We start from the raw sequence: 22138 nt of genomic DNA on the forward strand, positions 1-22138 counted from the left end.
TGCCTCTGCAGCCACTGTTTTGCACACGTGTTCTCCTCACAGAAAGGGGAGAGGGTACTGCGGGAACCTCAAGGGAGCGGCACCGACAGACTTCACTAAGAGCCTCCCGTGTGCCACCCTCCCTGAGAGCAGCTCCCAGCCCAGTCAAGGAGACACACGAGTCATCGGTGACAACACAGGGGACACAGGAAAAGCCCCGGTTCTTGAAGGCTGTGGGGCACAGAGGAGGGACACCTGGAGCAAAGATGTGAGAGGCAGGTGGGGTTAGGGGCCTCAGGGGGTCGTTCCTGCTACAGATTAAGGCTGCTGAGAAGGGTGGTATGGTGGCTCATTCTACATGTCAACGTGACTGGGCCATGGGATACCCAGGTAAGTGGTAAGCATCACTCTGGGCATCTCTGAGGGTGTTTCTGCATGGGGTTAATATTTGAATCACTGGACTGAGTAAAGATGATCCCCGCCAACGATGCACCACCCAGCCAGTAGTGGGGCTGAGTGGAACAAAAAGGCCGAGGAAGGGCTGCTTGGCTGGGACGTCTGTCTTCTCCTCAACTCAGACTGGGACGGAAAGCATGGGGTCCTGGTCCTCAGGACTTCAGACTCGGGCTGGCCCACACCACCAGCCCTCCTGGTCTCCAGCTCACAGACGGCAGAGCTTGGGACTCCTTGCGCTCCAAAATCGTGTGGGCCAGTTCCTCACGGTAAGTCTCTTTCTATGTGTATCTATATATCCTATTGGTTCTGTTTCTCCAGAGAAGGCTAAGGGGCCTGGTCCAGAATGAGAGGCAGTCGCTCTGTGTGGCTGGAACATGACAGGCCAGGATTGAGAGGGAAGAGGTCAGACCCGAGTAGTCAGGAGTCAGGCCGCAAAGGGAAAAGCAGGCCATGCTAAGGAGTCACAGGATTTGAAGCAGGTGGGAGACACGACCAGATTCATGGTCTGTAGACGTTCTGGCAGCAGTGGGCTGAGCAGCTTGGAGGTGGCCTAGGAAGTGGGCCGGGAGGCGGGTCTGGATGCGGTCGCAGCAGGGATGGCCAGAAGTGACAGATTTACAGGGTGCATTAGGAGTTGGGGACGACAAGCCTGGGTGATTAGACATGTCGGGGGAGAACGAGGAGTCAGGGATGACTTCCTACACCCTGAGCTGGGACAGTGGGTGAAGGCAAGGCGCGATTCATTCAGAATCAGAATTTTACAACAGTGTGGTGTAGGTGATTAAGATGATGATTTTGACGGTACCTGTAAGGCCCTTCTCCTCAAGTACCCTCGCATAATATAAATTACGCTATAATCCTAATGGGAGATAAGTTGTATAGATTCAAATTCTCTGAAAATTGGCCTGATGAGACCACTAACCCTGCTTAAAAAATGGATGGCTTGGGCTTCCCCGGTGGCACAGTGGTTGAGAATCTGCCTGCCAATGCAGGGGACACGGGTTCGAGCCCTGGTCTGGGAGGATCCCACATGCCGCGGAGCAACTGGGCTCGTGAGCCACAACTACTGAGCCTACGCGTCTGGAGCCTGTGCTCCGCAACGGGAGAGGCCGCGACAGTGAGAGGTCCATGTACCGCCATGAAGAGTGGTCCCCGCTCGCCGCAACTAGGGAAAGCCCTCGCACAGAAACGAAGACCCAACGCAGCAAAAATAAATAAATAAAGCAATAAACTCCTACCTCCAACATAAAAAAACCCCCAAAACCTGATGGCTTTCCACTATTCGCGTGGGAAAAAGTCCACTCCAGCACGTCCTGCTTGCCACCTTCCTTCAGAACAGGGCTCCAACCGCGTAGCCCAGGCCACCCCCCAGCCCCTTCCAGGCACGTGGAGCTGGTTGCCATTTCTCAAATATAACGTGCACTGTTCCCTCTGGCCGGGAGCCTCCTCTCCCCTGATGGTGGGTTGAACCCCCATTCATTTTTCAAGACCCAGGTCAAATGTCATCTAAATGAAGCCTTCCCCAAGCCCCCCGGGCAGACTGCTCACTCCCTCTTCTCAGTCCTTATATTTTGGACCTACTGTGATAACTTGTGTCTGCTTCCTTAACTTAACCACGAGCTTCCTGAGAACAAAGGCTCCATCTCTTCCTCCCTGTGTTCCCAGGAGGAACCAAAGAGGACGCGGGAGGTGCTTACGGAGCTGACTGTACAAGAGGTCACCCCAGGCGGCCAGATGTCCAGTGACGAGCCGGGCGTGCACGCTGAGGATGGACGGCCGCTCCTTCACAAGCTAAGTCTCCTTCTGTGCTCCTAGAGCCTCAGCAAGATGACTAATGACCTCCTGTCATAGATCTTTGGGTTGCCCTCAAAGTCAAAACCATAAATGTTAATTCCGTGAGGGCAAACAAGGGTCTACGACTTTCCCAGAAGCTCCACGTAACAGTACATGAAGCAGTTGAGTTATAGGAGCTTAAGGACAACGTGTCCTATGTTGCAAGATCCCCTTGAACTGCTTTCTGCAGAGAAAACACCCATCAACCCACTTACAGGTGAAACCCTCTGGCAGTAAGTTCCTACCTCTTGAGTGGCTTCCCAGCTCACAACAAACCCCCTTTTCTGGAAACAGGCCCCTACTGGGAGACAGGGTTGGGAAGGAGAGAGGTGTGCAGGGCAGACCCAAGCTTGCACAGTGACTGTAAATGCAGAACCCCTGGTCACAGGGCGGAGAAGCCATGTGGTGGAGTCACAGCAGGGGCGGCAGCCCAGAGAGCCTGCCTGCTGCCCGGGCCCCAGAGCTGGCCGGCCCATCCCTCCCACGTCTCGGCTGTTCCTCCCTTCCTTTGATTCCATGACACTCCCCCTTCTATAGGCCTATGTCAGCTCAAGTTCGTGTCTATAAAATGCACCTAAAAGAACTCGGACACCCACTTTGAGCCCTCTGGGTTCTGCACGGTCAGGCCAGGTGCCCTCCTCACATGTCTGAGCACCCAAGCTCGCACCTGGGACGTCTCTCAAACAAGGCGTCTGCTTCACTTCTATGACATTCTTGCTCAACTCGACCCTTAGCTCCCTAGGAGGCAAGGTCAAATACTTGTGTACTGTCCACACATCTCATCTCAGCGCTTTGCTCAAGTCATTTATGATTTGCTAAAGGACACGACGATCCGCCCAGATGGGAAAAAGCCTGATAGCAAGACAGCGGCAGTGTGTGGGTCCTTGTTAATGCTGTGGAGCAAGCCTGCTGTAAAGCACTGTTCCCCAAGGGATCTGCATGTTGAGACGCCATGGAACCGCCTGCTGGAGAAGCCACTGTCTCAGTGTGTCAACTACACGGGTCCCCCTGCTGGGGGCCTCACTCTTGAATCTGCTGGCACAGGACGGGGAGTGGGGGCGGGGGAAGTCCATGTTTTAATATTCTTGCCCGATGGTCTTTATAAATAACTAAATCTCTACTTTACCTAGAATGCGCTCTTGTGGGACTCACTCTTATTCCAAAAGTGTAGAAATAATAGTCTACTCTAGAGTCAATTTGGGGATTCTAAATGATTATGCCCATTCTTTCTCTAATGTACAGACAGAAACAATATTAGAGGTAAAAATTAGTAGCTTAGAAGGGTTGAGTGGTCCTGGAAGTACAGTATACTTCTTTCCTAGCATCATTTTTATGATGAGGGATAAGGTCAGAACAGTTAGAAATGACTAGAATTTTGCAAATGCTGACATGAAAAGCCAAACAAGAGCGACGCGGAATTTATTCCTTTACTTAGGTGATTATTGGGAGCTAATTCTAGCCTGAGTTCGAAGCTACAGCCACTATAATCATACCACATGACTGTGTACTATTACCCTGGTGCTGAGAATCTCCTACCTCCCTGTGATACAGCTGAGAGATCACAGGAGGATCAGTTAGAGACGGAGGCTTGAGAGCTAGATCCACTCAGCGGTGGAACCTTAGGGAAGTCAACTCCTTGTCTATGGAAACCATCTACCGATGGGGCTGCGGAGGTGCTGATCTTGAGCTGAAAGCAGCATCAGGATCTGCTGTTTGACTCTATGGGAAAGAAACAAAAAGTGCTAGAATCTGCCCTCAGGAGAGGCCTGTGGGACAGTTCAGTAGTGAAACCCTCTGAGACAGAGAAAAGGATGGATAAAGAGTGGTGAGGGCAGGAGAAAGGGAGAGGGGAGCTCTTCCCCAGAGCATGCGTGAGGAAAGGAACAGTGGGGAGGCCCGTCAGGCTGGGCGGGAGGGCAATCTCAGCTCGCCTTGAGACGATACCCACACATCACAGGGTCTGGATCTAAGTCTCGGGACAAGCACACAGCACTCCCCTGGCTAAGTCTTCTGGTCCAGTCCAAGTGGTTTGCCATGGGGCTGCATCACGTGTGTGTTTAGCTCAACTAGAGCAAGTGGCAAAAAAAAAGGAAAAAAAAGCATTAGGCGTCACACGGTGTGGGCAGTTCCAACTGCATCCACCAATGAGTGTGTGCCCAGAGTGGGGTTGGGGGTGAGAGTGGGTACTGGGGACACTGTGTGCCTCTTAAAGAGGGAACAGCTCTCTGGGCCAAGAGGAATTCTACTGTTGAGAGAAACATACGGCTTGTAAAACCCAGTCCCTACACAAAAACTAGCTACTCTGTTGGGTGTTCAGCTGCAGAAACTGAGCGCTGTTCCAAAGCCAGGATGCAAGCTGGCTGTTCTGGTGCCCTTCTGGGGGGCTTCCCCGTGAGCCTGGTAACACACGTCCTCTGCGACCCCCGGGACTCTGCCTCTAGCAGCTGCTGTGAGCTTCCCTGCCTCCCTCCCGGCTTGTGCTCACGCCATTCCTCCCACGAGGGTGCCCTTCCCGCTCCTTTCCGCCGACCGAGAATCCTCAGCATCCTTCGATGCCCCCAAGCCGACCAGCTTCTGAAGGCGGTCTCCAGTCACCTAGAACAAGCCTCGCCCTTGGCTGACTCATCCCTTTGGTGACTTGTCACTTACTACCTTATAGTAAATTTTCACACGCTGGTTCACAATCTTCATTTAAAGGTTGTTATTAACTTTACCCAAAGCAATGCCTTTGATCACTAATCTGGAACACTCCTGAGAGCAGCGATCCCCTCACACCCAGAACAGTGATCGGTGAATAAATTCATCGGCTCGAGCCTGCGGCTGGGAGCACAGGCTCCGGGTCAGTGCACAAGCTTGCGACCTCCTGAACTCGGGCAGGTCATCGGGACTCAAGAAGAGAACACAGACCCCCATTCGCTTCACTCATGACCAATCATCTCACAAGTGTGCACTTACAAATGCTGATGGGAGGAAAAGGACGCCGAGCTCATAGGAGCGGATCATCAGCTGGGCGCCGTTCTTCTCTAACGCTCCCCAGGCGGCCTTGGACAGATTGGCACTGCGGGGACAAGGACAGGGAGAGGATTGACTCAGTGAGGCGTTTCAGCGCGGGTCAAACTCCTACAGCTGCGAGAGCGACGGTCAACGCCTGAGAGCCACAATCATGTCCGTTTAGCTTCCGGCAGAGTCCTGCATTCTGGGAAATGGAACATAAATCCTGCTGTGCTATAACTCTCAAGATTTATCCAACTGCTTGGTGAGAATGTACATTGATACAGCCACTATGGAGAACAGTATGGAGGTTTCTTAAAAAACTAAAAATAGAACTACCATACGGCCCAGCAATCCCACTACTGGGCATATACCCTGAGAAAACCATAATTCAAAGAGTCATGTACTACAATGTTCATTGCAGCTCTATTTACAATAGCCAAGACATGGAAGCAACCTAAGTGTCCATTGACAGATGAATGGATAAAGAAGATGTGGCACATATATAAAATGGAAGATTACTCAGCCATAAAAAGAAACGAAATTGAGTTATTTGTAGTGAGGTGGATGGACCTAGAGTCTGTCATACGAGTGAAGTAAGTCAGAAAGAGAAAAACAAATACTGTATGCTAATACATATATATGGAATCTAAAAAAAATATATGGTTCTGAAGAACTCAGGGGCAGGACAGGAATAAAGATGCAGACATAGAGAATGGACATGAGGACACGGGGAGGGGGAAGGGTAAGCTGGGACGAAGTGAGAGAGTTGCACTGACATATATGCACGACCAAATGTAAAATAGATAGCTAGTGGGAAGCAGCCGCATAGCACAGGGAGATCAGCTTGGTGCTTTGTGACCACCTAGAGGGGTGGGATAGGGAGGGTGTGAGGGAGACACAAGAGGGAGGGGATATGGGGATATATGTATACGTATAGCTGATTCACGTTGTTATACAGCAGCAACTAACACAACAATGGAAAGCAATTATACTCCCATAAAGATGTTAAAAAAAATTTATCCAACTGCTAATTAGAGATAGCTTCACCCTCACCTGCGTTTTCCCCTGAGGGCAGCTATTAAAATAATTATCCTTCCTTAGAAAGACCCCTACCCCAAAACCCCTTTCCTTTTCATGACTCTGCTGCAGCCCTAGACAGGAGATTTCATTTTGTTGTATATAAAAGTAGCACTTAAGGAAAAAAACTATGTCAAGGAAACGCAAATCAAAACCACAATGAGCTATCACCTCAAACCTGTCAATGGCTATCATTAAAAAGACCACAGGGGCTTCCCTGGTGGCGCAGTGGTTAAGAATATGCCTGCCAATGCAGGGGACACGGGTTCGAGCCCTGGTCTGGGAGGATCCCACATGCTGCGGAGCGACTGGGCCCGTGCGCCACAACTACTGAGCCTGCGCATCTGGAGCCTGTGCTCTGCAACAGGAGAGGCCGCGACAGTGAGAGACCCGCGCACCGTGATGAAGAGTGGCCCCCGCTCGCCGCAACTAGAGAAAGCCCTCGCACGGAAACGAAGACCCAACACAGCCATAAACAAACAAACAAACAAACAAACAAAAAGACCACAAACAACAAATGTTGGTGAGGATGTGGAGAAAAGGGAACCCTGGTGCAGAGTTAGTGGGAATGTAAACTGATGCAGCCACTACGGAAACAATATGGAGGTTCCTCAAATAAGTAGAAATAGAACTACCATACGATCCAGCAATCCCACTCGGGGGTACATATTCTAAGAAAACAAAAACACTAATTTGAAAAGATACATGCACCCCCACATTCATAGTAGCATTATTTACAACAGTCAAGGTATGGAAGCAACCTAAGTGCCCATCACAGATGAATGGATACAGAAGATGTGGTATATGTTAGCGGTCCCCAACCTTTTTGGCACCAGGGACCAGTTTCGTGGAAGACAATTTTTCCACGGACCAGGGGTGTGGTGGTGGTGGGGGGTTGGTTTCAGGATGATTCAAGCGCGTTACATTTATTGCACGCTTTATTTCTATTATTATTACATTGTAATATATAATGCAATAATTATACAACTCACTATAATGCTGACAAGGAGGCAGAGCTCAGGCGGTAACGCGAGCAGTGCGGGGCGGTAACTGTAAATACAGATGAAGCTTCGCTCGCTTGCCCGCCACTCACCTCCTGCTGTGCTGCCGGGTTCCTAACAGGCCACAGACTGGTACCAATCCATGGCCCGGGGGTTGGGGACCCCTCGTATATAACACACACACACACACACACACACACACACACACACACACACACACACACACACACACACACACACACACACACACACACACACACACACACACACACACACACACACACACACACACACACACACACACACACACGAATATTACTCAGTCATGAAAAATGAAAAGTTGCCATCTGTAACAACATGGATGGACATGGAGGGTATTATGCTTATGAAGTCAGACAGAAAAATATTGTATGTTACCACTTATACATGGAATCTAAAAGATAAAACAAACAACTATACATATAACAAAACAGAAAGAGACTCACAGATACAGAGAACAAACTAGTGGTTACAGTGCGGAGAGGGAAGTGGGGGGCAAGACAGAAGTGGGGTATTAAGAGGTACCACCTGGGCTTCCCTGGTGGCGCAGTGGTTGAGAGTCCATCTGCTGATGCAGGGGACACGGGTTCGTGCCCCAGTCCAGGAGGATCCCACGTGCCACAGAGCGGCTGGGCTCATAAGCCATGGCCACTGAGCCTGCACGTCCGGAGCCTGTGCTCCGCAGCACAAGAGGCCACAGTGGTGAGAGGCCCGCGTACCACAAAAAAAAAAAAAAAAAAAAAAAAAGAGGTCCCACCTATTGTGTATAAAATACATAGGCCACAAGGATATATTGTATAGGGGAATACACAATACACAGGGAATAGACTCAGTATTTTATAAAAACTATAAATGGAGTATAATCTATAAAAATACGGAATCACTATATTGTATACCTGAAATTAATATTATAAATCAACTATACTTTAATTAAAAAAAAACTATGTCAATATAATCTTACAGAGTTGTATCTTAAGCTTCACATTCCCTTTTCTGCCTTTGGTTTTGGCCAGGGAGTGTTAACTTCTACTTTCAATCAAAAGAAAACAGCTCCAAGGGCACTAGATTGGTATTTGTGTCCAGAAATAGTGCCTTTAGAATCATGTTTTATGTGGACAAAGAGTTGTAGATACAGCTGAAAATCACACGATGCAGCGGGAGGAAGAGGCTTGGACCTGACCGGAGGCACCAGGATGCAAGCAGGATGCCCAGGAGCGGAGATGAAACAGCTCCGAGGCATCTTTAGAAACACTCTCCTGCAGCAAATCAGGCCGAGAGCTCTCACCCATCCATTAATCAGTGTAAACCCACTGGGACCATTTTTTTCAATTAGGCTCACCCAAATTCTATCTCATTTTTAGAATGGAGAGTAAAACCTCAGCTATTTAGACCCTTAAAGCCTGACTTTGTGGATAACAGAAAGATTCATTAAAGATTCATCCACTGGGGCATCAACCACTCTCCTGAGCCAAGGGCTGCGGCTGTTGTGCAGACTGAAGTCAAGGAGCAACAGGCATCAATAAGGTGAAAAGAACGATCTGTTCAGCATTCTATGGGAACAGACAAAGAGGAGTATGGAAATCAGAGCTAAGGAAGCTCTTAAAGCAATTAAGCTATAACTTCAAAAAAAAAAAAAAGGGTATTCGCAGACCTCCCTACCTTCTTAAATGGACCACACTGAGGACAGGGGACCTTCCTTTGATGTCCAAGAGCCACAATCATGAACATCACTACCGGTGATGTGTCACAAAGACATAAAATGCAGAGGAAGTGGGAAGTTGACAATAAAGTGATATGATGACTCTAGAAAAACAGCTTGCTTTTATTTCTCTTGCCCGTTAGTAACATAAAGTGACTGCCTGGGCCGAGACACAGATTTAATGGCAAAACCAATCAGTGAGCGTGAGGTGGAAGCCGTCTTCCTATGAATAATGTTTCCAGCTTTCTAGATTATCGTCTTCCTGGTAACTCCCTCAACTTGTCGGCAGAACATTATAGGCAAGACGCACTTTCCGGAAGGCTTATTCCCACTCTTCCCTCACTAGCCACGTTTTCCTCAACATCCCAAGATCCGAGGGTTTATTCCAAGGTAAAGATCAATGGAGATCATGAGAACATCTCCTCAGACGGTTTCCTAATAGAACTCTAAGCATCTGGAACCTGATACTCTATCCTGAATAATGAGACTAAAAGTCTCTTGTAGGCTGTCTAGGTGATAAATTTTTATTCCTTGAAATAGCATCTTTGATACTTCTTTACACTCTGAATACACTTTGGATCATTGGTATGCAGGGCGGCCAGCACATGGGGTATATATTTGCAGACTCTGACCCGCCTGCTGTGTGTGTGGATGGGCATCCGCCAGTGTCTGGCAGAGGCACAGCGGCACCACAGGGCTGTTTATGACAAGCTTGTTTGCTCCTGAAACGCCAAAGGAGTTCCAGCTTCTCACCTTCTCCATTCAGGACCCACGTCTACTGCCTGCCCTGGCTTCTTGCTGTGGCCACTATCGCCCCTCAAGCTCAGTTCTCCATGACTTCTGTCTCCTGCTGGCCTGAGCTGCTTCTCCCCCCAGTGCTGTGCTTTCATTCTGGGTACTGGATGCGCTTCATCACCTAAGAGCGTTGGGGTCTGAACTGACTTTGCATTCTCTGGGGTATCGAACATTTGTAAGTTGGAGAACCTCGGAGGGTAGGATTCTGGAGGTCCCGCATTGCACTGTCCATCAGAAACTGCCCAAGCCATTAAGAATGTAATGGTGAATAAAACAGTGGCTTCTGGGCTTCCCTGGTGGCGCAGTGGTTGAGAGTCCGCCTGCCGATGCAGGGGACACAGGTTCGTGCCCTGGTCTGGTAAGATCCCACATGCCGCGGAGCGGCTGGGCCCGTGAGCCATGGCCGCTGAGCCTGCGCATCCAGAGCCTGTGCTCCGCAGCGGGAGAGGCCACAACAGTGAGAGGCCCGCATACAGCAAAAAACAAAAAAAACAAAAAAACAGTGGCTTCTGGGGGATGGAGGTGTGTATTAGTCACAGTTCAACCAGAGAAGCAGAACCACTTTGTGTGTGTGTGTGTGTGTGTGTGTGTGTGAAATATACAATGTATATAATTTACAAGAATTTGACATCAGGAAGTAGCTGTGAGAGCCAGTAAAGCAGTCTGGGTAACGTTGCTGTCTTTGCCCTAGAGCCGCAGCTTGAGGTCTGCAGGGTGGACAGAAGCCACAGAGGATGAACACACAGCAGAGGAGAACAAGCCAGAACCACAAGCAACGAGCTGAAGCCACATATACAGGCTCAAACCATGTCTTTTCGTGCTGCCTCTGGCACTGAGGGTGGGATGTCCTGCAGAAGCCGGGCCCTCACCAGAGCTAAACGCACATACCTGGCGAGGTCCAGGGTTAGAGAAGTTGCAGTAGGACCAGGAGAAAACGCAGCAATGCAGGGCCAGCTGCCACCTCATGCCGAGAAGGTGAGCCAGCCCAAGGTGACAATGTGTGGGTTATCACGACAGTGCACTTCGCATCTGCCCTCTAAATCCCCACAAGAATCTCCTTTGGGGCTCATCCTAGCCAGAAACATACAAGAGAACTAACCGGAAACATACAAGAAAAGGGACTCTGCAACATGTGGTTCAGCCCTGGTCCAGCCCAGAAAAGGGACTCTGCAAAATGTGTAAAACTGACACATTACAAAGCCTCCACAGGGTGGGATGTTCTTTTCCTGAGCCCCTGCTAAGCTGACCAACGGTCGGTTATTCAACTGGACAGTTTATGGGCCCCTTAATGACCAGGAGCTCGGCTGTGGTCAGTTCTCTGCCATGGCCTGCAGAGCGTGGCTGTAACTAGAGATCTGATTTCAGCCCACACTATGGGAATTTTGTCCCACAGTTTAAAGCTTTAAGGGTAAATTTAAACTAATAATGTATAACAGAGAATTCCTGAAAGAAAGCTCAGTAAAGCACAGGAATGCCACATAAAGGACACGGTGAAGAAAGGAAGGCCAATGCTGAGAACAGCTCCCTGGACCCCAAATCAGGAAAGAGGATATCGTCCACAAAGCCACCCAAAGGCACTCCTCTTCCTCCCGGGCCTTAGCTTCTCGTCTCTAGAATGAGGGATTTCAGCCGATGAGGCCAAAAATCCCTTTCCAGACAACAGTCTACAATGACTAGAGATGTCCATACTCGCCTCTAACTAATTCAGTCCCTCCAACCGCGAAGATAAAATCCATGATAACGTGTTGGGAAAACAGCCACGCAAGAAAGGAGAAGGGAGCAAGGAAGGTGATCTCTGGGCTGACCCTGCAACGGCATCTGAAAGCCTAACATCTCATAGCAGCAGCAGCAGCAGGAGCCATTACCTCCAACCCCAGCCTGAGCACCGGAGCGGCTGACGGACTTGACTTCTAAGATTCCGCTGCAAGGTGTCTGAATCCCCGAGGATGACTGCCGCTTTAGGAAATGTGTCCTTTGATACAGCACTTCTTTCACGGTTGGTACCTGATGCTGGCAGTGGCTGCCCGGAGCGCAGAGATGCCTAACAGACCGAGCTTTTAGCCATGCATCCCGGAGGACGGGGGTGGGGGAGCAGACGCTCCCACAGACAGACGCAATAAACAGAACGTTGACAGTGGACGTGAGAGAGGATGGAGATGGAGCAGCGGGGGTGACGAGGAGGGAGAACGGTCAACTCGAGCTCGTGCTGCTGTAACCCTGTCCTCAAACCCCACAGCTGCGTGCCTGTCACTCACACACACTCACACACACACACACACACACACACACACACACACACACACACACACACACTGTGAGTCACCTTCCCCTTTGCATTTGCTGTAGGTTTTCCTGTATTGTGCTTAAAATTTTTTTTTTTTTTGCAGTACGCGGGCCCCTCACTGTTGTGGCCTCTCCCGTTGCGGAGCACAGGCTCCGGACGCGCAGGCTCAGCGGCCATGGCTCATGGGCCCAGCCGCTCCGCGGCATGTGGGATCCTCCCGGACCGGGGCACGAACCGGTGTCCCCTGCAACGGCAGGCGGACTCTCAACCACTGCGCCACCAGGGATGGCCGTGAAAAAATATGTTTGAGGAATACAAAAAGATATTCTCACGGCTAAGGATGTGAGTTGTATCTAGGTACATGCAAGGAAAGAATCTTTAATTTTGATGGATTCTGTCAAATTTCTCTCTAAAACTATTTCTTAATTCTGCCAATTATCCACTTTTAAATTGTCACTTGTCTTTTTTTATTGATATACAGTGTGCGTTAGTTTCCCGCTGCTGCTCTTACAAATTGCCACAAATTTAGTGGCTTGGAACAACACAAATCTTTGGTCTTACACTTCTGGAGGTCAGAGTCTGGAATGGGTCTTGCTGGGCTAAAACAAGGTGTTGGCAGCTTCCCTTTCTTCCCCTCCAAACCTGTTGTCTGCCTTCCACTCAAATAATATTCTTAACTGCCAAACCCCGTGGGCTTCTAGACCAGTGGTTCTCAACTGGGGGTGATTTTGTCCCTAGGGGACATTTAGAGGGTAAATAATGTCTGGGGACATTTTCTAGAGGCCAGGGACGCTGCGCGATACCCAACAATACACAGGACGGCCCCGTAACAAAGAACGACCTGGCCCCAGATGCTCAGGAGTGCCGCGGCTGAGCTACCCCTGTAGACCTCTCTGCTGTGCTGATGTGGTTTTCTCCTCCTCCTCTGCCTCTGGTTTCCTTGGCTTTCTCTCCACTTGACTATTCTGGTTCTCTCCCAGCTCTCTGACTCAGCTTCTCTCAGATTTGCTGCTCTTTCCACCCCGAACCGTACCCTCTAAATTTCTGCTCTGCCCTTGGTTCCTCTCTCTTCCCTTCCACAGGGACTTTCCCACTCACCAACTGCAACTGTTACTTTAACAAGATGACGCTCGGACTTGTCCAACTTTGATCATCAAATTTCCAAATGGGCATCTGCAACCACAAGCTGGATTTCTCCACTGGGATATCACATGGTTACCCCAAACTCAACACTCCAAAACCCGAAAACTATCAGCATGCCTTCCCCTCTGAAAACCAGCTTTCTTCTGAATTCAATTCTGTCCACAATCTCAGTCAGGCTCAGAAATCTCAGGGACTTTGGTCTTATCGGCTCCACTGGCAGCTATGTACAGTCAGATATCAAGCTTTTTTTTTTTTTTTTTTTTTGCGGTATGCGGGCCTCTCACTGTTGTGGCCTCTCCCGTTGCGGAGCACAGGCTCCGGACGCGCAGGCTCAGTGGCCATGGCTCACGGGCCCAGCCACTCCGCAGCACGCGGGATCCTCCCAGACCGGGGCACGAACCCGTATCCCCTGCATCGGCAGGCGGACTCTCAACCACTTGCGCCACCAGGGAGGCCCTCAAGCTTTTTTTAACCCCTTGTAACATTCTCTTTCTCTTTCCAAGAAGATCTCCCTAGTTCAGTCCTTCCCACCCCAGACTTTAGATCCAAACAGATTGACCTGTGTCTGGTTTCTCATTCTGTGTCTTCCTCCAGTGGCTCTCCAAGTATCAATGCATCCTTTCTCCTGAAGCACATATAAAGCAAATGTATAGCCTGGCATTTAGGAAACTCCACAGTCTGACCAAGTTTATGCCCTTCAATCTTCTTTCTTTCTTTTTTTAAAAATAAATTTATTTATTTATTTTTGGCTGCATTGGGTCTTTGTTGCTGTGTGCGGGCTTTCTCTAGTTGTGGCAAGCAGGGGCTACTCTTCGTCACGGTGTGCGGGCTTCTCATTGCGGTGGCTTCTCTTGTTGCGGAGCACCAGCTCTAGGTGCGTGGGCTCAGTAGTTGTGGTGCACAGGCTCAGTTGCTCCACAGCATGTGGGATCTTCCCAGACTAGGGCTCGAACCCATGTCTCCTGCACTGGCAGGCGGATTCTCAACCACTGCGCCTCCAGGGAAGCCCCCCTTCAACCTTATTTCACAGCATATCTTTTCATGACTCCCCTACCCTTAACTAAATTGATTTACCGACTGCCTCCACATCTTCGCAAACACCATTTCCTTGTCCACGATGCCTTCCACCCTACCCACTCCTGTGGATAACTGAGCCCTTTCTCCTCCAGCTCTTTCAAGTAGCTGTTGATGACTATTCCAGCCCACAGATGTCTCCCAGGACTGAATCCTGCAGATGTTAGGTGGGCAGGAAATATCTAATTAATTTGAGAAAAGAGACTAATACACAAAGGCTTAGAAGATATAATTTATCAAGACTATTTTGTTCATTGTGGTTAGAGAATTAAAAACTTTGAAACCACAAAATCTAGGGAAAAAGTCTAATTGTTGACAAGTAAGCAGGAGAGGCACAGTAGGCCAGTGGGTGAGAGCAGAATCTGAGCTCACATACCTTTCAATCACAGTTAGAGCCAACACTGTTCACCTTCAAGTTCTGTACCTGTAAGGTCTGGTAATACAGCCGCCTCATAAAAGTGATGTGCAGATTATATCAGATAAGGTGTGTAAAGTCCCAGGCACATACATGATGCTTAATAGATACTACCTATTACCATCATTGAATACTTGGCTAAATTTATGGGAGGCTGACTCTGGTCCTTCTCTCTGGTGTGACTCACCAAGGAATGGAATCCTCCAGAAGGCAGGTCCATTTGGGCCTCCTAATCCTAGGTTATAGTGGTAGATGGGTCCAAATATCATTCATCAGATTGCTTCACTGATTCAATAACCCTATCACAGGGTTTCCCTGGTGGCGCTGTGGTTGAGAGTCCACCTGCCGATGTAGGGGACATGGGTTCGTGCCCCGGTCTGGGAGGATCCCACATTCCGCGGAGCCGCTGAGCCTGTGCGTCTGGAGTCTGTGCTCCACAATGGGAGAGGCCACAGCAGTGAGAGGTCCACGTACTGAAAAAAAAAAAAAAAAAAAATCCTATCACAAGTCCCCAAGGCAGAGATACAGTGAGCTTCTATTTTATTTTGTAAAGGATGTCCAAAGGATTTTGGTCTCCTTGATACAGATATATGTCCCCCAATTTTCAATACAGATATGAGTGATAAAGTGCTAGGAACTTAAAAGCATGGTTAAAATTAAACCAATCCTGCAGATGTCCAACAATCTTGTCAGATTAAGCACCAAAAAGGACACATCACATCAGCTGTGTTTTGGGGGCTGGTATCTGATTTATAGATACAATGTATCAACAAAGAAATGCCAGCAGAAAAAGAAAAACGAAAATGATTATGACCCATGTTTTTCCAAAGATAAGCAAGAGCAGAGTCTAGAAGAGATAAGATACGTGGGTGTAGGCTTTTGCAAGTTACGATTCTGACAGATCACCAAACAGACTGAGAAATCCACTTGCAAACTCACTTTGTTTCTCAGTCACAGGCATGTTACGACCCCCTTCTGAATCTGGATCTGGAAGCCTAGCTTTCAGTCCACGGCACAGTCCAGCCTAGCGGTCAACTTAGTCTGTAAAAGAATCCATCTCTCTTCGATCCCACAAATCGAATCACACGGGCTTAAAAAGCCATCACGTCAGCATCCAGAATCCAAAATGACAAAAAACCCTGTCAAGCGGGATCAAAAGTTGCTTTTCAAATTTCGGGTCAAAACTGGTATTTAGAACACCATATCAAACAATCTCAGTGTATATTTAATAGTAACCAATGTGATAACCCAAAACGGATTGCTATTTCATTTTCTACTGAAACGTTTCATTATTTTGGTCCATCTCCTATAGTGGAAAGGCAAAACAAGAACTTGAAAAGAGCAACAGGTTCATAAGATTTGAGTTTTGGTTTTGGTCAGCTGTGACCTTGGGGTTACATCCTTTGGGCACCAATTTCTTTGTCTATAATATGGGTTTAACACCATCTGTTCACTTCACTGGGTTATAATGAGAATGAATAAAATAATCTAGGTGAAAGTGTTTAGGAAATTGTAAAGCATGGCACAAAGGAGACATTTGGAAAGTATTAATACTTAGAACAGATCCATGAAATTTTGTTAGAATAGGCTCTGGGAGGCTATCTACTGTAATATATTTTAAACTTTTTTCTTTTTTTAAGCCTGGAGAGTCCTTTGTTCAAAGGAAACATTTAAAGCAGGACAGTGAGCTCTGAAAGTGGTTTCCAGGACCCTTAGGGCTCTAGGGACCACGGCCCCAAACCACTGATCTAGTCCAGCCCCTGGTTTTCCACGTGGGGAAACAGCTTAGAAAACAGAAGGAGCTGTGGAGAGCAAGGGTGTGGCTGCAGGCAGTGGAGTGTTTATAATCCAGGTAGCACCAAAAGGTCTGATGAATAGCCAATATTTGGTCAACTCCCTTAGAGACCCTGAAAGGCTTTCTGAAGAAGATCCCTCCCTGAGCCCCCAAACCAAGTCTGTGACGTTGCTCAAGTCCCCCACCTTTGCCTCCCTGGGTCCCACAGTGGGGCAGCCTCTGGGAAGCTCACAGCCAATAGCACCAAGTACTGATGCCACAGAGCCAACAAGTGGTTTCCACAAAAACCTTCCGAGACAGGACAAGGGGCAGCCTCCTTGGGGTGAGCGACCAGCTCCACGAGCTTTGCCTGCATCTGTAACTTTCCCAGAGAGTTCTGTTCACAACCTTGCAGGTAACCCAATTCTTCCAGCTTCCTCCCGCCCTGTTCTCATCAGCCTGTTTCTCTGGATTCTTCTGTAAGGTTTCTATTGCGAACGCCCCTCTGCTTTTCCCTTCTGTGGCCACCTTTACAGTTCTGTGTCTGGAACTCTGCACCAGTCTCTCAGTAGTTTTCTCTGCCCCCGTGCTTTATTTCCTCTATTCTACCCCATAAACCAATTCCAGAAAGAGTCATGGCTTAGAAGAAAGAGCCGTTCAAGGGCTGGGTCAGCCACGCCCTGGATGAGCAGCCTCAGCTCTGCAGCTGTTTCTACATTCATAACATACCTGCTCCACTTAGATCTCAGAGGGCACGGGGATGGCCTTATCATGGGAACAGTACATCAGTCATAAAGCCTTGAACAAGGACAGACACTATCAGTAACATTAGCAAAACACTGTTGGCGATCTCACTCCCTTGTTCAAAGGCATTCAGTGCTCCCCACCTGTGAAGCCTCAAGTCCTCTGCCCGTCTCAGGCCAGCGCCACAAGCCCTGCCCCATCCACCGGTCAGGCTGCCCTCCCACCCCACAGCTCTCCGTGCCAGCCCAGACCACCGCCCCCTCTGGCAGCGCCCCCTGCCTCAGGACTTCAAGTACATGATTTCTTCTACCTAATGTTCCACCTCGGCCTATCAAACACAAAACGTGCCACGTCCCAAAGCTTCATCTAGTTATTTCATGCAGAAGTGATCTCTCTCTTCTCTGAACCACCACCCCTGCATTACTGCCACCCTGGATGCCCTGAACTGCCACAGGGTAAACTGTGAATTCCCCTGAACACACACACGTGTGCACACCTACCGACGTCCCGATCAAGCTCTCGGTAGATGGGCAGATCTAGTGATCAATATCCCGAGCTCGGGGACATCTGCAGGCCCATAGGCCCAGCATGGCACCAAGAATAGGTACTGAATGTGCATCTGCAAAGGAAGGGCAGATGAGCAAAAGACTGAATGATGAGGGACTTCAGAGCAATGTGGGACGACAGGAACATCCAGAAGATCCAGGCTCTAGGCGGCATGAACCACTATGCAGGGTGGTTGAGCTTGGTATGAACACTGTAGATGGGCAGAAGCCAGAGGACTCAGGCGCTCGAGAAATCTGTCAGGTGCCCGGATGTTGACTAGTAAGTGGGAACTGATGACCAGGATGAAGAAGTGTTTTAGGAGCACCTGGAAGGTTTAAGCACTGGACCCTACCAAAGCCTGGCACAGACCGGATGCTCAAAAGACTAACAGAGGCAGGACACACAAAGGCTAGGAAAAAGCAGCATCAGGCCTCTCAGGGCCAGCCACACTGCCGTCTGAGCTTGAGCAGCAGGGGCCACAAATGACAGCTATAGCAGAAACCACAACCTTCACTGGGTGGGGGGTGGGGAAGCTAGGGCAAAGTGATGGGTAGGAAGTCAGAACATTTTCGTCGAAGGACCAGGAGAGAAGAGTCGGGGAAAGGCCTGGCTCCGCAGTGCTGGAGGCTGTTAGCGGGGAGGAAACACGATCTGACAAGTTGCTCTTAGGAAAGGGGGCTGCGGTGAGTTTTTGAGCTGCGTGTTCTCCCCAGAGACTTAGCCAGCAGTGCTGATCCCGAAGCAGAAGGCAACAGGGCTACACCGACTAGAACACAAGCTCCTTGCGGGCAGGGACCATGCCTGTCTTGTTCGTCATCCATCACCAAAGCCTAGAGCAGTGTCTGGCACACAGGCAAGAAATATTCATGCTAGACTCTCTGGGTTTGAATCCTAGTTCTACCACCTCGCCTACTGGGCCATGTTATTCAAGGTCTCTATGCTTTAGTTTTCGTATCTCTAAAATGAGGATTATAGTACCTAGATCTCAACTGGGAGGACTAGATGAGTCAGCATTAAATGAGTCAGCATATAAGCACCACACAAGTATTTGTTATCATTTGTGAGGTGTCTCCTTTGGAAGCCAGTTCCTGGTGCAGAACTCCCAGACAGTACCTCGTCATCTCTAGCCACAGGTACAGCGTGTCACTAGCATGGCCAGCGTACGAAGGGTCTAGAGGCCCTAGGTTGGGGGTCTCAAGCTTTCTCCCATCAGGGATACTGCTTCAGGAGACTTGTTCCCACGAGCATGAAAAGCGGCATGTACCGACCTTGGTCTACTTGTACCAGAATGCAAGAAAGTGAGGGACATTGAATCATCTCTAACATATAAAGGAAGTCATTTGCAGACTTTCATACTAATAACCATTATTTGTAACCAAGTACTTGAGGCATACCAACCTGGAGCTGTAGTGCCAGGCAACCAAGTCTACTCCAATGACATCTATGAATATTTTTCTGTGTGATCCAATCTGATTTTTACCAAAAAGCTCAGACAAAGGAGGAAAAAGACCATTTGTTTCAGAATCAAAGGAACAGACATAAGAGAAACATTGCACAGCTATGTGGAAAAGCAGAGCGGGGCGAGAGTCTCCTTTATGTTTCCTCAAAAAGCCACAGTCGTTTTCTAGTCAAGCACTTGTCTTGTTTTCCCCTAAAGCGGCAGCAGTAACATTTCTACTCATCCCGACCATCCTGCAATGCCTGTCGGTTGCCAGGCAACTGTAACAGGGATCGCTGCTTTCTGCCCACCCACAATGCACAGCTTTCATAATTGTTCTCACTGGGTTTGCCAATTACTCCTAGCCGCTATCTTCTCAGCCAAGGTTGCTTCTTCAAGCTCATCTTCTTGCCTGCTTGGTCCTGTGGTAAAATTTAAATACTGTATTTGTCATTATGCTCCAGTAATTCCATAACAGGCTGCCCATCAAACACAGGATGATTTCACAGTAGCATGGAGAACTATAAATAGCTTTCCATAAAAGCAACCAGACAGGGCTTCCCTGGTGGCGTAGTGGTTGGGAGTCCGCCTGCTGATGCAGGAGACATGGGTTTGTGCCCCGGTCCGGGAGGATCCCACATGCCGCGGAGCGGCTGGGCCCATGAGCCATGGCCACTGAGCCTGCGTGTCCGGAGCCTGTGCTCTGCAACGGGAGAGGCCACAACAGTGAGAGGCCCACGTACCGCAAAAAAAAAAAAGCAACCAGACAAAAGCTAGCCAATAAAACATTCTAGTAAGTTCAAGCTAAAGTGCTAGTTTTAAGTTTCTTTGAACATATTCTTCTAGCTGAATATACTTGCCTTGATTATATAGAAAAATTATGACCAGTTTTTAACTTAACCACATTGAGTTGAGAAAAGGCTATACCTATGGAAAATCTTTAGGTCACATACTACACATCCATATGTCATATAAACAAAACAGATAAAGTCTTGATAAGCTTTCTTGACTCCCTAGAGGACTAATGAACATAACCTTAATAATAACACGTGGTTGTCAGTAGCCAGTAAAAACCAAGCAGTTGACTTACATCATCATACATCATACCGTTTAATGGGTAACTTTCACACTTACTTCCTATCCTCCTCCTCTGAGCATTCCATAAGTGAGAAAAGGCTCAGATTAGAAATGACTTTCCCGGGGTGGTGGTGGGGGTGGTGCTGTGATGAACTGGAAGACTGGGATTGACATGTATACACTAATATGTATAAAATGGATAACTAATAAGAACCTACTGTATAAAAAAATAAATTAAATAAAATTAAAAAAAAAAAAGAAATGACTTTCCCAAAATTTGAGAGGCAAGGCTAGTAAACGGCAATCCCGAATTAGGACATGGATCTTGTCCTAGTATGATGGCTGATTGGATAAAATCATCATCTGAGGTACCTGAGTTTGAAAGGGCTGATGAGGTTAAAGCTAAGAAACTAGCAGTAGTGGTTTGGGGTTGAGCAGGATGGCTGGGGAACAGGAGTGGGATGACAAACCTGCTCTGCATACCCTTGTTCTATGATGTGTGGATATAATTTATTTGAACAAAAGAGTTCTGAAAAGGGCGCTGATTCAAATACGTACTGGTCCCTAACCATATGCTGGGCACAGTGTTAGATGCTGAGGATAAAGGTGAGTAAGACCTGGCACCCACTCTCAAGCAGCTCATAATAAATTGAGGCCAATGGATGCCCAAAGACCAAAAAGGGAGATGTAAAAGGACCAGGCAAGAGGTGCTTGAAAACACAAAGGGAAAACAATGAATCATGTCTGCTGAGCTAGAAGAAGTTGCAAAGGGGAAGATTTGAGACCAACCTTAAGGATAAGCTTAAGTTTAAAAAAAAAAAAAACTGATAAGCTTAAGTGTTCTGGACAGTACAGAAAGGGAAACATACTTAAACCTGAGAAGCGGTCAGAAAATGAACGGTACTGTAGTTAGATTAAGAGGGATACTACACATTCATTCAAAATTTGCTGAGCCACTGCAGACCAGGTACTGTACTAGGTGCTATACTTAGTGGTCTGAAAGAAAACACAGACATTGCACAAAATTACCAAGTGTCAGGAAGAGCATTTTCGTAGGAAAAAAAGTATGGGAATTATGAATTCATTTTCTCTTAGAGTAGAACAAAAACTTCTAACGTATATCAAGTCCAATCACACAGAAACTTCATTAAAAATGGTTTTAGTGCAGATTTAGGTGATGTAGCAGCTCTATACGAAAACATAACCCAGGATCTATGAAAAGGTTTTCAGTCAGAATCCCAATCACAACACATCATGAAAGAGAGGAAATGAAAACTTTGTGAGTTTTGTGTATTTAAAAGGGTAAATAAAACAGAAGATGAAAACTATATCAAGGCTAGCATTTTTATAAGATTTCAGTCCCTGATCTTCAAACCAGTTTCCACATTTGTGAAATGTCAACTGGATAAAACCAAGTCCCTGTGACCAGGTAGCCAACATCCTCTACTTATGATGGGTACAGAAATGACCAGTGATCATTATGCACACACTATAGGAAATATGTGAAGTACACTTCTAAAGTGATGAAGTCTTTTGGTTTTTTTTGGAAATTAGATCTTTTAGGATCCTACTTATGTTTTTTCTTTTTTTTTTTTTTGTGGTACGCGGGCCTCTCACTGCTGTGGCCTCTTCCGTCGCAGAGCACAGGCTCAGGACGTGCAGGCTCAGTGGCCATGGCTCACAGGCCCAGCCTCTCCGCGGCATGTGGGATCTTCCCGGACCGGGGCACGAACCCACTTCCCCTGCATCGGCAGGCGGACTCTCAACCAC

At 48.1% G+C, this 22138-nt stretch overlaps 1 protein-coding gene across 3 annotated transcripts in view; it reads right to left on the reverse strand.

Annotated features, from left to right (window-relative positions):
* Positions 1–22138, reverse strand: part of TDP1 (tyrosyl-DNA phosphodiesterase 1) — a 78231-nt gene that overhangs the window by 11152 nt on the left and 44941 nt on the right. For all 3 annotated transcript variants that reach the window (XM_060097943.1, XM_060097942.1, XM_060097945.1), the window contains one exon: positions 5224–5326. In XM_060097943.1, the coding sequence (XP_059953926.1) occupies positions 5224–5326 (103 nt within the window). The remainder of the gene's footprint in view (positions 1–5223; positions 5327–22138) is intronic.

This window comes from Mesoplodon densirostris, chromosome 4 (genome assembly GCF_025265405.1).
Source record: "Mesoplodon densirostris isolate mMesDen1 chromosome 4, mMesDen1 primary haplotype, whole genome shotgun sequence".
NCBI lineage: Eukaryota > Metazoa > Chordata > Mammalia > Artiodactyla > Ziphiidae > Mesoplodon > Mesoplodon densirostris.